This window comes from Cyclopterus lumpus, chromosome 4, assembly GCF_009769545.1.
Source record: "Cyclopterus lumpus isolate fCycLum1 chromosome 4, fCycLum1.pri, whole genome shotgun sequence".
Classification (NCBI taxonomy): Eukaryota; Metazoa; Chordata; class Actinopteri; order Perciformes; family Cyclopteridae; genus Cyclopterus; species Cyclopterus lumpus.
In genome coordinates this window covers 8,634,609-8,649,723 of record NC_046969.1, presented here as the reverse complement: position 1 = coordinate 8,649,723, position 15,115 = coordinate 8,634,609, and the positions used below count along the sequence as shown (strand labels likewise).

The 15,115-nt window shown below is 44.0% G+C and overlaps 1 protein-coding gene across 5 annotated transcripts in view; it reads right to left on the bottom strand.

The window, feature by feature from the left end:
- Positions 1-8: 8 nt before the first annotated feature.
- kifap3a (kinesin-associated protein 3a) overlaps positions 9-15,115 on the bottom strand; it is a 28,423-nt gene continuing 13,316 nt past the window's right edge. The window contains exons 12-21 of one of the 5 annotated variants that reach the window (XR_004609371.1): positions 14,171-14,276; positions 13,952-14,064; positions 13,344-13,515; positions 12,148-12,273; positions 11,457-11,555; positions 10,875-10,960; positions 8,810-8,999; positions 8,627-8,717; positions 6,047-6,222; positions 10-1,880 (exon numbers count right to left, since the gene is read on the bottom strand). Coding sequence is in view for 3 of the 5 variants with exons in the window: in XM_034530642.1 (XP_034386533.1) it covers positions 2,588-2,750; positions 8,627-8,717; positions 8,810-8,999; positions 10,875-10,960; positions 11,457-11,555; positions 12,148-12,273; positions 13,344-13,515; positions 13,952-14,064; positions 14,171-14,276 (1,146 nt within the window). In the remaining 2 variants the exon portion in view is untranslated. Of the gene's footprint in view, positions 2,751-5,887; positions 6,223-8,626; positions 8,718-8,809; positions 9,000-10,874; positions 10,961-11,456; positions 11,556-12,147; positions 12,274-13,343; positions 13,516-13,951; positions 14,065-14,170; positions 14,277-15,115 lie in introns of those variants that run through there. The other 4 variants (XR_004609372.1, XM_034530642.1, XM_034530643.1 and 1 more) reach the window with 4 other exon arrangements.

Here is a 15,115-nt window from a genome sequence, read left to right as displayed (position 1 = left end):
ATGCAGCATGAGGTTTGGATTATTTATTTTTGGTCCACAATCACTGACACGCTGTGCTGAGAAATATCCAAAACCTGCAAGAAATCCAACATCGGTGACGGATTAAATAATAAATACAGTTTGACTACAATAATACGCCTTACATCTGATATTTGATATATTGCACCACATATTTCCGCGGGCCGGCAGCGCTCCAGGCACATCAAGGACAAGATAAAGAATACAAATAAATTAACATTTGTTCATATTCAAGACATTTTTTAAGATAAGACAAAGGCTGTTATTTCTTCTTAAATTACATTCATAGAAATAAAGATAAATTACGTCTTAATCCAGCGCTTGGATTTTCTTTTTTTACAGTCTACTGCAGAGCTTCTAGTGGGACATTGCACTCATTTATTTTATGGTCCATTGTTTCCTGGAAAGAACTGTAATTTGGGACTAATTATAGAGACAATGCTCTGAGACAGTTATTCAAGTTTATAGAGTTATGTGGAGTTTATAAAAGGTTGTTGATTTATGAGTAAGCAAATCCAGCTGACCTGCTGTGCAGTAACTAAAAGGTCCAGGTTACTTCAATTGAAAGTGCACCAGTTGAGCACAGCCTGTCTCCCTATAATGTTTACCAAATTACACAGTGATTATCAGCAAGCTTCCTCGGAAATCAAGAAAATACAGAACCGCAAACATAAACAATACATCAAAATTGAGGTATAGTAATTTAACGCAACAATTTTTCAGGCACATGTGGGACATACTATATGACGTCCCAGTCGACCAGATTAATCTGAGAGGTCACAATATGATTAAAGAGATAAAATAGAAAGGGCTTTTTCTAAGTTTTGTTTTTTTTCACTTCCACTTCACAAGCAAAAAATAAAAAAGCTACGCCAGCCAGGACTGGTTTTAATTCTATAAAATATTACCTCTGTTAAAGGATTGGTCTGGTGATATTCTGTAAGTTATTCTCTTATTAAAAATGAATTCAACCAACATCTAAGAACAAGTGTGTGTGTGTGACGGGATGACGCGTTCCTTCATCACCATGTTTTAATGGTGTTTTTAAAGACTGACTTCAGTATGAACCAATGGGCTCGGAGCTGAGAGCCAGACAGGAAGTCAGAAAGTATTGAGACACACCAACATATTGTTGGTTTGAGTCTGCGCATTAGATGTTGGACATGAGAAAGAAATATAGAATAACACCAGATTTATAATAATAATAATAATGCATTCTATTTTTTAAGGCACTCTTCATTCAAGAATCTCAGAGTGCCAGATTTATCTTTCAAAACGCACTTATTTCATGTACTTTGTTTTGCCTGCAGTAGTGTTTATAAGCGATCACATTAGGCAGGTTGTGGTTACGAAAGAAACATTCAGGCAAACGTGACGGTTCAGTGTTGAATCAACAGCTGCTAGTTTACCACAATACAGACGTAGTAAGCTTTGATTCACAGCACGTGTTCTTGAATCAGAGAAGCAATATTCAAATTCATCAGAATACACGTAAAATGAAATTAAAGACCGACCTTAATATGTATGTTTGTTAGTTTTTAAGTGTATCTTGTTCATATAATATTATAATAAATCTTGAGGAATTTGTGATTTGTGGATGGGGTAATTCAACTTGTTCCCCGTACAGTTGCTAGTTTCCGCAGTTTTCCTTGAATGAGTGTCGGTGTATTAAAATATTAATATTGGTGCTCCAACGCGACGCTTCTGATGATCTGCCCCATTAACAGATCGCCGATGCTGTTCCTCCCCAATCAAGATGCAGCTCGTCCGGTGTGGTTTACCGGGAGGCGGTGTTGTAGTTGTAGACCATCTGGCCGTCGGGGCGGGCTGGTCGACCCGCGGGGACAAACCGCTCCGACAAACTGAAAGGTCCAACAAAAGAAGGCGGAGAGGGGAGGAACACAATGATCCTTTCTTTATTGGACTCCTGATTGAAATATATAGTTCAGTGAAAAGTGCAATAAATACTCAAAATAAATGTGCAATAACAATCAAAGATCCCTTGAAATGAAATGGAATATACGTTAAAAGTCACAATAATATGGGAAGTATAGCAATTACTGTAGCAGATAGTATTAATAACAACAACAACTATATAGAATTAACTGTATTCATAGAGCTAGTCACATCCGGACATTTGGACCGTGGTTGGCTAGACGGGGACTTTGAATTGGAACTACTCGGGCTGCGACTTATGACATTTCACAAGTCCACGAGAACAGACAAGAACGCATTTTGAGAAACGACCATGGTCTCCACCCTCCACTTCAGGCCTTGGATCCTACACCAAGAGGACCAGACAAAGGCCTACAAGGAGTCTCCACCCTCCATGTGAGGCCTCAGCTTCTCCACAAAGAAGTATGGACCAATTATGGACTTGTGTACTTTGGAGTTTGGACTTGGCAGCTGATCGTCGATCAGTCTGAGATCCAGACTGAGAGAGGCCGGCTGTGTGAAGCTCATCTAATGAAGACCTCCATCCCTCATCTAGCGGAGCTGATCAACATCCGGTCCAGCAGGCTGCTGCTCAGGCAGGTGGAGGAGGTCTGTACTTCTCTGCCAGATGTCCTCAGAGCGTTTGTTGGGGACCCCACATTATCTGACCAATGGGACGATGAGTGTGAGTATGTCTTCCCACCCCTGGTTGTCTGTCCTGCTGTGGGACAGTGGACGGATGAAGAGGACATCCTGCTGTCTCGAAAGACACCCCCCCATTGGGGGACTTTGAGACTCTGGGGAGGAAAGCAGCGTACCAGGTCAGTGTGAAGGTCTCTAACTTGCATTCTCTGGCAGGGGTGAGGGTGTCGAGGTGGACCGAGTTTTTTGGCAGGGGATCCCCCCCAAGGGGCCTGTTGGCGGTCCCTGTACAAACCCCCTGTAGACAAGACCTCCAGTGGAGGTACATGGGGCTATAGCTACCAACAGGTATCTGGTGCACCTCGATCCTGGCTCAGGAGACGACGGTCCATTCTGTTCTCAAGAAGAAACCATCCACCATCTGTTTGTTGAGTGTTCCAGATTAGTGAGATTCTTCAGCCTGCCTGCAGGCGTAGTTTCAGGGCTTAGGAGAGCACTCTTCTCTCCGTCTTTTTATCCATGGTGCAAACTACTCTGCTAACAAAAAACTATACACACACACTAATGGTCTTCCTTTCAGGACTGGAAAAACTAGCAATTTGGAAAACAAGGAAAAACGGTGTGTGGGGTGAAGGGTCAGGAGACCCTTTTTTATTATTATTATTTTTTATAAATATTATTTGTAAAAATTACAGTGTTCGCTGTTATATATATATATTACGGTGTTTAACAGTGGCAAATTGTATTTTTTGTAAATAATAATGCGAAAAACAAAAGTAACCACAAGTGTCAGCTGATTGTAGTGGAGTAAACGAGAATAATCCAATAAAGTGATGGTGCATAACTGTATTTCAGTGATTTACAGGTGTTTTTTTAGCGTGGACACCACCGTCCACATCTCCTACAATACTGAGCCTCAAAAGTTTGTCCCTTTCCTGTTTCAACACAAAGCCAGCTGCGTCAAGAAACAGTTCCCCCAGTTCCACCAGGTGGAGCTCTGACACCAGACATCTCCATCGCACCCCCCCACTCCCAGGGGCCGGACCAATAACTCAGGCTGAAGAAAAAGGAGGAGAAAAAAAACGCTCATAAAAAGTTAATGTAATATTCATCTGTCCTGATGCAGGTGTTGGACATCCATAAGGAGTGTGTGAGTTACAGACTGCTAATGGCTGGAGGGGTAAACAGCGGAGCAGCCAAGCCATAAAAAAAAAAAACAGAGTGATGTCAAAACACAGCGCCGTGACGAGGGCGGAGGCTGGCGGCCAAACCTGGAGGACCTGGCTGCCCTCCGCTTGGCAACAGAGGCCTGTTGAGGGGGATGATAAAAGGCCTGTATCTGCACTGTATAAATCAGTTACTACGGGGATGTGGATAAGGAGGGCGGAGGGGCGATTTTACGCTCCATCTTCTGACCAGCTGCTGGGAGTTTGTGTCTGGTGGTGGTGGTGGTGGTCACCTCGAACAGGACCCGGCCACCTCGTCGGGATGCAGCGGTTGATGGATAAACTGGGCCCTGACGGTTGACACCACATCTCACACGTATCCCCGTCTTTCTCTTCGCTGGCCGGCCCGCCGTGCTCCCTCAGCCTCCTAAAATACGAGCTGTTTGCTTTGCCCCTGCAAGCGCCTATAATGACGTGTTGTTTTTAGCCAAATCACTTCCAGCGATCAGTTACACAGCTTGCAGCATATCCCCACTCTCCCTCCTCCTCCTCTCCTCCCTCACACACACACACACACACACAGAAATATGTCTTTTTCCTCTCCGCACGCTACGGCTGTCAGGGGGGATTTGAGAGCCCGGCTAAAGGAGGCTGGAGGAACACTGGAGCTCTGAGTCACACCATCCGCCCGCCTGCCTGCCTGCATGTCTGCCTGTGTCTATGGCTGACCGACTGGTCACGCCCCCGCCTGGACTTCTAGGATCCGTTCCGACCCGTACGAGTCCTGAAGTTCAGACAGGACAGCTTTGATGGTGAAAAAAAACAAAACGATATCGCGTCTACGAGATGTTGAGTGGCGGCTGATCTAAATACGGTCGAAGCCTGAGTCATTAACCTCCACCACGATTGCTATTCAGGAATTAATTTCATGAATTTTGAAGATGCGACCTCAGGCCCTGAGAACTTATGGCCAAGCTGCTGATCTCTTGTCACAGGTTGTGTACGTCTACAGGTTCTGACCAGTTGAAGCACATTGTGGCTCTTCCTCCTCAGATGGTTTTAGTTGAATATTTTAAGAATCATCCGATTATTCACATGAAAAAGGACAGAATAGACTGAAAGCATTAATTATGCGCAATTTAAGTGTGTTTTTCATAATCTGTCCGATTTGTTAACTGACTGACACATGACAAATCCTGAGCAAATCATCAACTGTCTGAATGACTAATAATTTATTCAACTTAAAATGCAAACATTGACTTTGTTTTCATGTAGAAATTCAGTTAAAGTTAAAGAAAAGAAGAAGATATATAGACATAAACATCATTGGACTGTCAATAAATTACAGGAATGTGATGTTTGTGATAGCGTACACGTGAGTGCTGGGTGAGTTTTTCCTTTGATAGACAAATGCATTTTAACGTTTCTACTATTCTATGTATTTTGAATGTTTGTCAGTTGAAGCTAGTGGTTCCAAAGCTAATGATTTATTACAGATTATATAAGTAATGATACTTAACAAATATAATAAAACCCTGTACTTAATTTTAGAAAAGAAAGGCTCAAGAAGTGAGTGGCACTGAAGTGTTTATGGAATGATTTAAACCTTTCTATAGGAACACTGGCTCTCATCTAGAGCTGCATATCAAATCGTAACTCAGGTGTCAACCGAAAAGCTCCCGTCACAGCCAGAAGTTAATCACACTGTAGCTGAGGAAATATAATTCATCCAGCCAGCTGAGTGATGCTTATTTATCACGCTTTGAATACAATCTTTTTTAAGCCCGGCAGGTCTGGACCCCAGAAACGAAGGCCGATAACGCTGCTGATATTTGTGATTATGAAACATGCAAATCAACCTGTCTGCCCCCTTATGTGTGTTGTGACACGCCGGCAAAATGAGGCGAGGGCGGTTGGGGCTCGCTGAGACAAGGGGCCCGGTGTTCCCACAAATGCCAGTTTGGCCCCAGAGGAGCGGCTGCAGGAGGCGGCGGGGACACGTCCCATCCCGCAGAGAACATTCCTTGGTAGTGAACAGGAAAGGGAATCAGGCCTTTTTACCTCCTTTTGCGTGACCCTTTGCCCCCCCCCCCCTTTACGTCTGTTTCTTCCAGGGCCCCCGCTTTGATCTCACCCTGCTGTCACCACTCAGGTTACAACTAACCAACACGCCGGTAAAGAACCAGGTCGCGCCCCCCGCCACCTCCATCCTCCCGGCGTATCTCCACGTCTCACCTGATGGCGGTTGCGTTCGGCCTCTCCTTTTACCTTCATGTATTTCGTACCTCGCTTCTCTCCCCGGCGCCCCGCCACATCCTGACGGCCCCTCGAAGCGCTCAATGAGCCTCCTGTTGGCGTGTTCACAGTCGCACACTGTCCGTCTTCCACGACGCTCCCTCTCTATTGGACAGCGCTCGTTACCCGACCAAAGACAATTAACACTTGTGGGAAATCCGCCCATCTGTTCGTACAGTGAAAATAATTTAAATCAGAGCAGATGAATAACATTCAACTAAAACGTCCCTGGGTTCATGTCATCCCGTCTTTGTCTCCCTTCATTTCCTTTTTTGTGTCTATATTATCAACAGTCCAATTTGAAAATAAAACAAAAACATTTTTTATTAAACTGTACTGTAACTTTACTAAATTAGCATCAATAAAAACAATGAAAATATAAGACTGAATATATATATATATATATATCTGTATATTTATATATGTATAGAAATAAATATATAGATATTTATATATAGTCTTATAAACAATTGAAAAAATAAGAATTAAGAAGCTTGAATACATTTTTGATTGTTAAAATAGCCTGTCATCAATATATCCAGATTGATATTAGAGAGATTTAAAAAAATCTGATTAAGATGTATTGAAAAATATATATTTTTAAATAAAACACGTGAACATTTCATTAAGTTTCTTGGACAGGAAGAGCAGAGCGACAGCTGCCCTCTTTCTATACACGGACGGTGCATTGGTCGCAGCGATACTGGTCACAAATTAATAATTTGTCTTGAGGTATTCATGTAAAACCCACATTTTTTATTTGCTTCGGAAAAAACGAATCCTCATAGCATATCGATGGTATAAAAGCTCATTCCGATATTCATACAAATAACTGTGATTGTACAATACCACGTCCATATGAAAAAAAGGCCCCATTCACACCATGTTTCACACATAGTTTAAAATAAGCGGCGGTGCTGGCTTTGATTATTATGTTAACCTGGATCACTCAAGAGTACAGCGGCCAAATTAAAACAGTCTCACAGACGGCTTTCAGTATATTTAAAAGGTATCGATTACAAAGCTGAGAGAGAGAGACAGAAGGAGAGCAATAAAGAAATGAGTGAAGGGAAGTCAGATTGGGATTTCTCTCTCGTTGGACTGACTGTGTCGTGGCTTCTGCCGCTCAGTCAGCCAAATTAAACATTCCTGCTGCCGAGGGGGCAGAGAAAAGACACGAGCTTTGTCGCACGCAAGGAGAAGTTTGATAATAAATAACACAACTTACTCACAATACATTCTCTATTTCCTCAACTATTCATCATCTCAGCGGCGTATCGAATTAGCTGCCGCTCGATAATGGGAGCAGAAACGGACTCGCAGTCCATCTAAGTGATAACAGAGCTGATTTCTAATTCCCGGGCTTCAGTTTCATGCTTCGCTGTGGAATGTCAGCGGCGTATTGGGACTAAAGTAGCAGATATATTGGAGCCACTGAAGAGAGAGAGAGAGAGAGAAACACAGAGACAGATGGACGGCCGGAGAGTGTTTGTTCTCAAAGCTGGAGTACTGCTGTTCAGGGTGGAGCGCTGCCTTATGGGATTGGTGAGGCCTGTTGACTCAGGCCCGGCCTGGTTCAATAACACAGATCAGCGAATAGTGATTCAGAAAAACAATACGAGAGGGCAGAGCACTGGCTGGCGGACGAGCCGACTGAAGGTAAACACTCGCAGTTTAGTGTTTCCTCTCTGACACAGGCGGCGCTTTTGGACAAAGACAACCTGCCCCGCTGACCGACATTTTTTTTTTTTTTGTTGCAGGACTGGGCTCCGATAGCCGGGCTCAGTACTGCATCCAGTGCTCGGTTCGCTAAATATCCATCTTCCAAGGGTCACAAATGTCTTCTTCTTTCTTTTTCATTAGCGAAGAGCAGCGTAAAAAACATGCAGGGAGCAGGATTCCCCACTTTTTTTTGTTAATTATTTATTAGAAAAAGAAGCAAGCAGCACCCCTCTCCAACATCACATGTGTTTGGCCTCGCATATGTTTTGTATTGGCCCAGTATTGTTATTTACTCAAACTCTTTCCTACTTTGTATTGCAACTGATGCACAGAAGTTGTGATTTGTGATATTGGGTGATACAAATGAATAGAATCACGACCCCACCTCCGTTTGAACTCCTGTTCTCTTTCCGATTGGTCGGGGGGAAATCTCTGCACTCGCATGCTGCCGTGTTTTCACGTTAACATGCTTACTAAACCAGACCATCTTGCCCCATCAATCTGGATATCGCTTTCTTGACAGGCTCCATGACTAGCAGATGGATTTAATAATAGTTTAAGGGATAGAATTCATGCTAAGACCACATGTCTCCTAATCACACAGTGCTGGTCCTTTTTTTCTTCTTCTGACAAATGAAGTACCCAACAGACAAAGACGGGTGTTGTTTGGCCAGAACCAAACTGGCAGTTAATGTAAACCAAACTAAATGGGTGTAAAAGCAGAATTAGTTATATTTCAATTCATCCCCTTAAAAATGTCGACGCTAGACGATTTGAAATGATCACGATTCTCTAACGGGATTTGAAACTCGATTCAGTTTGAATGAAGTGCTGCTGTGGCTCCATACCTGCTCATGTATCCAGTCTGTCCCAGCTCTCCGTCCTGGAAGTCGGTGTAGAACTCGGGACTGATGGCACCGTCTGCTGAGATGAGCCCATCTGGGTGAAACAACACAAACGACACTCATTATTAATGAGTCGGTCCTCTCATCTCACCCTCGAGATGCAAAAAGGCCGATGGGCGTCCGTACCGGCGCTGTAGAAGAGATCGGGTCTCTCCAGGATGTCTCTGTCCCCGATGAAGGGTTCCCCGTCCTCCCCGTACAGGAAGGGCTCTCCCGCCTCATCCATTGGTCGGTTCTCCACCATATCCAGCCACTGACAATTGTACAAGCGGAACTTCTCATTCTGGATCTTCTTGCCCCACTCCTCGTCATATTCCTGAAGCCATGTTGGAGGGCAGAGGGGTTTGGGTGGAGAGAGACAAAATAAAACCACAGAAATGTCTCCATGAATTTTGGTTATAAATGCTGCCTATTCATTTGTATTTTGAGCACTTGACACTCTATTTTAGAATTGTTGTTCAATGACACACGACTGCAGACTGAAGGATTGTTCTGTTCTGGGAATAAACCTTTTATGCCTTTTTCTTTTGCAGCGTTTACTGATTTATTGGAACGAGAGCCTCCGTCTCCAATCAATTTTAATTTTAAGTGGCAGCGGGGCATGAACGCATTGCCTCCAGTAGTAGAGTGAGTTATTGCCGTGCCAAGGCGTATTTGGAAAATATGTTTCCATCAGTCTTTAATTGCATCTTGTCATTCTCAACGCAACAGCTTTGACACCCGAGCCGAGCATCACAACGTCCCTTTCCATTCTTTGCATTTCCACGACGGCTTTTTTCTTAATGCACAATTTAGAAAATATTTGGAATGTCAGAGACAGACGTTGTGTCAGAGTCAGCGTTAATCTCGGAGGAGAGGGTTCACTTTATTGGCACACATTTAAAACTCTGACTCTTATTCACAACAGACCAGACTACAAGATCAATAGCTCCGTACCATGTGACTGTGACTGTTTGCGTGCACAGCTCGTGTGGAAGACGACCGCAGAGCTCTGTTTTCTTTTTCTCTGTGGGGGCTGAAGGGGCAGCGATAAAGAGATTAATCACTCAGAGGCAAAGCAGAGGGCCATGGGCACTGACAGCCGGGCCCGAGGCCCCGGACTCAAACGGGCCTATTGACCGTCGCCAAAACCCCCACCCGTAGGTGACAGTGACACATTTTGTCGGCGTGCTGATACATCACAGGCTGAAATAGCACCTTGGCTCAGGTTTTCACTGAGCAAATATGCTCTTTTATTTGCTTAATATGACTAATCAGTTGTTACCATGAGCTCATTCGCAGCAGGGGGGAGGAAAGTTATGCCTCTGGAAACGTGGCCCGGCTCGGAATACATCACAGTGAATTAAGCCTCTGTCCCACTTGGAGCATCTACAAAGTTCCCACTCCCTGTGCGCGCGCGCGCGCGTGTGTGTGTGTGTGTGTGTGTGTGTGTGTGTGTGTGCGTGTGTGTGTGCTTGTACATGGAGCAGAGCCACAATGATCAAAGGCGATCATCTCAGGACTGCACAGTTATGGCGTGTGCTGCCAAAAGGATCGCAGCCGAGCAGTAATGATAGTGTGTGTGTGTGTGTGTGTGTGTGTGTGTGTGTGTGTGTCTACAGCTCTGCTTTCTCTCTCACCTCTGCTGTCCAGCCGCTGAGACACTCCAGAGCCCACTGGCTGCCTTTCATGTGGTTCCCAGCTTAATAGGTCTCACTGATAATTTCAATGAAACACTTCCTTTGCCCCGCTACACTGCCTGGCTGTAATCTACAGCTAATTATGCTGATCTGAGGTCTGGCAGCGATCACGCACTGACTGGGAGCTGACCACACCTGTCAGTCACGAGGTGATTCAGGAGTTCATCAGTTTGTTAATCGCTGATGTCAAATGTGGCACATCAGGGGAGGGTGAGCGTGTTCGACTGGAAAAGGTCAAAACGTTTCATGTTTCATGTCGGAAAAGAGCTGTAGAAGACAACCAACTGGAAGAGCGGTTTTAATCTGAATAGAATGTAAAAATCTATGTTTTTATCTTACATTTCAGTCCATACCTTCAATCTTGTCTTTTTTTCTTCTTCTTTCCCCTCTGTATACATTATACTTCTATTAAAACAACTATTCCAATAAATAAAGAAAAAAAGAAAAGAAAACTTGCAACCTTGGAGATCAGTTAAATACATTGTATGTATGAGACATCGTCAGTTACTCACAGCGATGATATCCAGAGTGTTGTTGCAGACTTTGCGGATCTCGGCGTTGTTGTCGTGCATCAAGTCCATGAGGTACGCAGGCGCTTCTGAGATTAGGACTCAAGGAAAAAACATTTCATCCAGTCTGGGACGTGTCAAAGCTGAATCAATGACTTTGTCTGTCCCTAATCAATCGCAGGGGGAACGATGGGGATGCGGTGGTTCTGTGGGAAGGAACAACCGCATCCCACTCGGCCATTTGAAGACAAAGGAGACCGGAGACAGGTGCCCTGCGGCTGAAGGAACCACTGTCTACATTTCCTGTGATGAAGTGAACACTTTCCTCTCACAGCAGTGCCTAAATCAGATATTCGCTGTTATATTCTTCACAAACATCAATCAGAACGTGCTGACAGAGAGCATATTTGTAATTTGACACAAGCCGCCATCGACCACAACTGTGTACAATTACAGGCAGCTTAAAATACCCAGAGGGTTAAAAAGAAAAAAGAAAAAGAGGAGTTAAAAGAGGTTGCTATGGAGATGCAGATGGGACAAAACAGTTAAGATACAGGGCAGAAATGTCTACGATACAAAGGATACGAGTGTCTTTGACGATGACGTCCCTGGTAGCTTTGTGAAAGACCATCTGGTAGAAGACGAAGACAATCTGACACACAAACTCATCGTCCTCCTGTTGGGCTGCGATGGAAACAAGCATAAAGAGCAACTTAAATAAGCATTAGTATTAAATAACATGTCAACATTTTTTTCTCTTTTGATAATTGTTATGTGACTTGCACACGGTGGCACCGCGCCCAGGTTAGAATCAATGTGACAAAGACTTTCATTTCAGGGTCGTGGAATATGAAGCAATGTCACAGATTGTATTTGAAAAATTACAAATATGTCTCCTGTTGTAATTAACATAATCAATATACATATTGTTTTCTAACAACATTTTTTTTAATCTATTTTAGATTGTTCACATTTCTTTTTAAGAAGAAATGTTATCGCAGTTTAATCAAGGCCAGTTATGGTGGTTTATTTAAGTAAGGTAAGCCTTGTTTGGATAGAAGAGCTTTTAAAGGAGCATGCCAGCAATTTAGTATTGTTGGCAACTGTAAATTGAGGGACTTGGAAGACAGATAAAAAAAAAAAAAGCTGAATATCTGTGTCGAAGAAGGCGAGATATTCTGACTTTTAGTCCCTAGAATAACAAAATATTGAAATAAAAGAATACGACACGGTACGTTTCATAATCCTTTGGAGAGCTGTAGGATTTGGTTCTTACCGTTAAGCAGCTCAATAAGAGCAGGAATTATCCCAGACTTTGCCAACATGGCTGCACACGAGTCGTCCATGGACACGGTGCCGATCATGATCACCACCTCCAGAATGAGGTCATCCTCAGCAGAACCTGACATCAGGGAGAAGTGCAAGTTAAGTGGATCACCGGCCAAGGAACCTCATTGAGCCTCTGAAACATCTGGCCTCCGCTGTATCAGAACACCACGGTCTAGAAAACTATGCCTGGGGAATAAAAGGTTATAAATAAAATGTCTGTTTTCCATTTGTGTAAGAGGACATCTATTTACTTTTAAAGGATCCCAAAAGGCTCATTTTCAGATCAATAAATGACTCATGGTGGTGGAAGTTGCTGAGGATCGCTCAGATCTCTTTGTGAAATCATTCAATTCTCAGACTGTTGGAAATATAACAAATGTGGCTATAGCACCCGATATTAAAACGCATTATATGCTAATAAAAAAAATAGTCCCAGTTAAAGAAGGGCCCAACAATAATACTATATAAATAACGACGCAGCATACTACATATTGACACACAGCAACACCTCTCGACCCAACCCGTGTCCCAGATCAGGTCTTCGTCATGATGTTTATGGTTAAATAATAATAATACATTATACATTCATGTTACGTTCTAACTTTCCTGCCGTTGTTTATTATTTTCTATCCTACAATGCAAATAATACTTAAATATCTAGCACGAGACTTTTTAGTTCTGCCTCAATGAAGACAGAAACTGAGGGTGAAGAGGTCACTGGTCATCAAAGGTTAAGATTAGGCCCAGACCATAATGAGGGTCCTCTGTCCTCATATCATCCATGACCAGTGACACTTCACTGATAGTGTGATGCAGGAGGAGTATTTAGAGGTTAAGACAGGGCACGGGAGAGACCTGGCTTCTGGTTTTAAAGGGAGATAGATGAGAGAACCGAGGCAGGGTTCTCCTGGTATGCAGGTTACTGTGCGCCCTGCAAGAGATATCACAAAAACCCTCACACACACACACACACACACACACACACACACACACACACACACACACACACACACACACACACACACACACACACACACACACACACACACACACACACACACACACACACACACACACACACACACACACACACACACACACACACACACACACACACACACACACACACACACACACACACACCTGGTTTGAGTCTCTCTTTCAGGTAGGGCACCAGGTTGTACTCCTTGAGGACCAGCGCCCAGTCGAGGTCGGCGATGGTCAGATTGGCCAGCGTGCCCAGACACTCGATCACAAACTCCTCCGCCTCCTCCTCCACCTTACTGATCTGAGATGCCAGGTCACCGACATGTTCCTACCCGCAGACAGACAAACCAAGATCAGTGAGCGTTTGTAAACGAGGGCTGACATCGACGACCCCCCCCCAAAGAAACTGAAGGGAAATAAAAACTGCAGATTGACTTGTGTGCTCTCTTCATATTAAGGATGATTGGACACCCTCAGTCAATGTACTGGAAAGGTCAAACCAAAAGTATGGCAGATTGTCATGGATCTCGTATTGTTATTCTTTTTCTTCTTGAATTAAAACATTTTGAGATTTTGTCATACTTTGGTGAATCTAAAAAAGTAACTGACTAAAATGTGATGCTTTTGATTAAAACATTCATTGCTTTGAGGTCATAATTCAACTCGTGAAACATCTGATGAATACGATCCACCATTAGACTTCAAGACTTAACCTTGATTTCCATTTTAGAACACAGGATGAGTTCAAAGGACAACGTACTGACCAGAAAGAGGCTCTTAGTGGATCCGTTGTGCTGAGAAAGGTTTCTGATCATCTTCGTCACCAGAACATCCTTCAGCTTCACAGCCCGCTTCATCAGCATCTTCAGACCGTTGCCTTGGGCAACAAGGTGGAAAAGATCATTTTAGAACATAACGACATAAGAGTGGGATGAAATGCGTTTTTTCACATGTTGAGTTTATCTGTTCTTTGGAGCTCCGACCTTCACAGATGACCTTGGCGTTACTCTTGTTAGCAGCCAGGTTGATGCAGAGCGAGATGAGCTCAACGTCCATCTTCTCCCCGCAGTCAAACACCATCTTCATTAGCTGTCAATCCCAGGTACCACATGTCGGTTAACCTCTTAATTGATCCATCATTGAGATTCAAGACTAAACACACAAAAGTAGTTGCGTGCCCGTCGTGTTACACGGCTATATATCCGTGTTGCAGTGCATTTATGTAATTTGCTGGAAGTATTTATTTTCTGATGCGAGCTAAAAAGGAGCAGATGAGGGACATGTCTTCATGTTGTGTGTTTCTGGTAATGACACATCATTTTGTTAATTTAATGTTGGGTTTGAGCCCTGGAGAAGAAAGGATGTAAAAAAATGTAAATACGTTTTTGAGTTCAAGAGAGAAAGACTGATTGGAGATAAAGGCAAGCGTCATTCCTAACTTCTCAAAGACCCACCTCCCTCCCTCCCTCCCTCTGTCTGTCTGTCTGTCTGTCTCTCCTGCACTGATTTAACATTAAACAGGAAAAGCTTTGAGCAGAGGAGGGGCGGGGAGTGGGGGGCAGAGGTGCACTGCTTCCCTGTGAGGAGTCAGGAGTCAAAGAAAGGCTGGGCCGGGCCTGGGTTAGGTATCACATACCAGGGGCCCCGGACCCCAAATCAGCCCCGTCTAGACTCTCTGGCACCTGCCTCTGCTTATTTACCACAGACAGCCACCGGAGCCCAACGCCACGCTGCAGTCCAACCAACGCAGCCCCCCCCCCCCCCCCCCAAACCTCCACCTTCATTCCTCTCCTCCCTCACCCCTGGCATCCCTGCTCTGGAAACCCCACATCCAGCACCAAACGGTGACCCCATTAAAATCTGCAGAAGGGGAAAGGGGCAGGTCAGCTACTAGCCTGGGAAAGTGATAAAAGAGAGGGGTCTTAGAA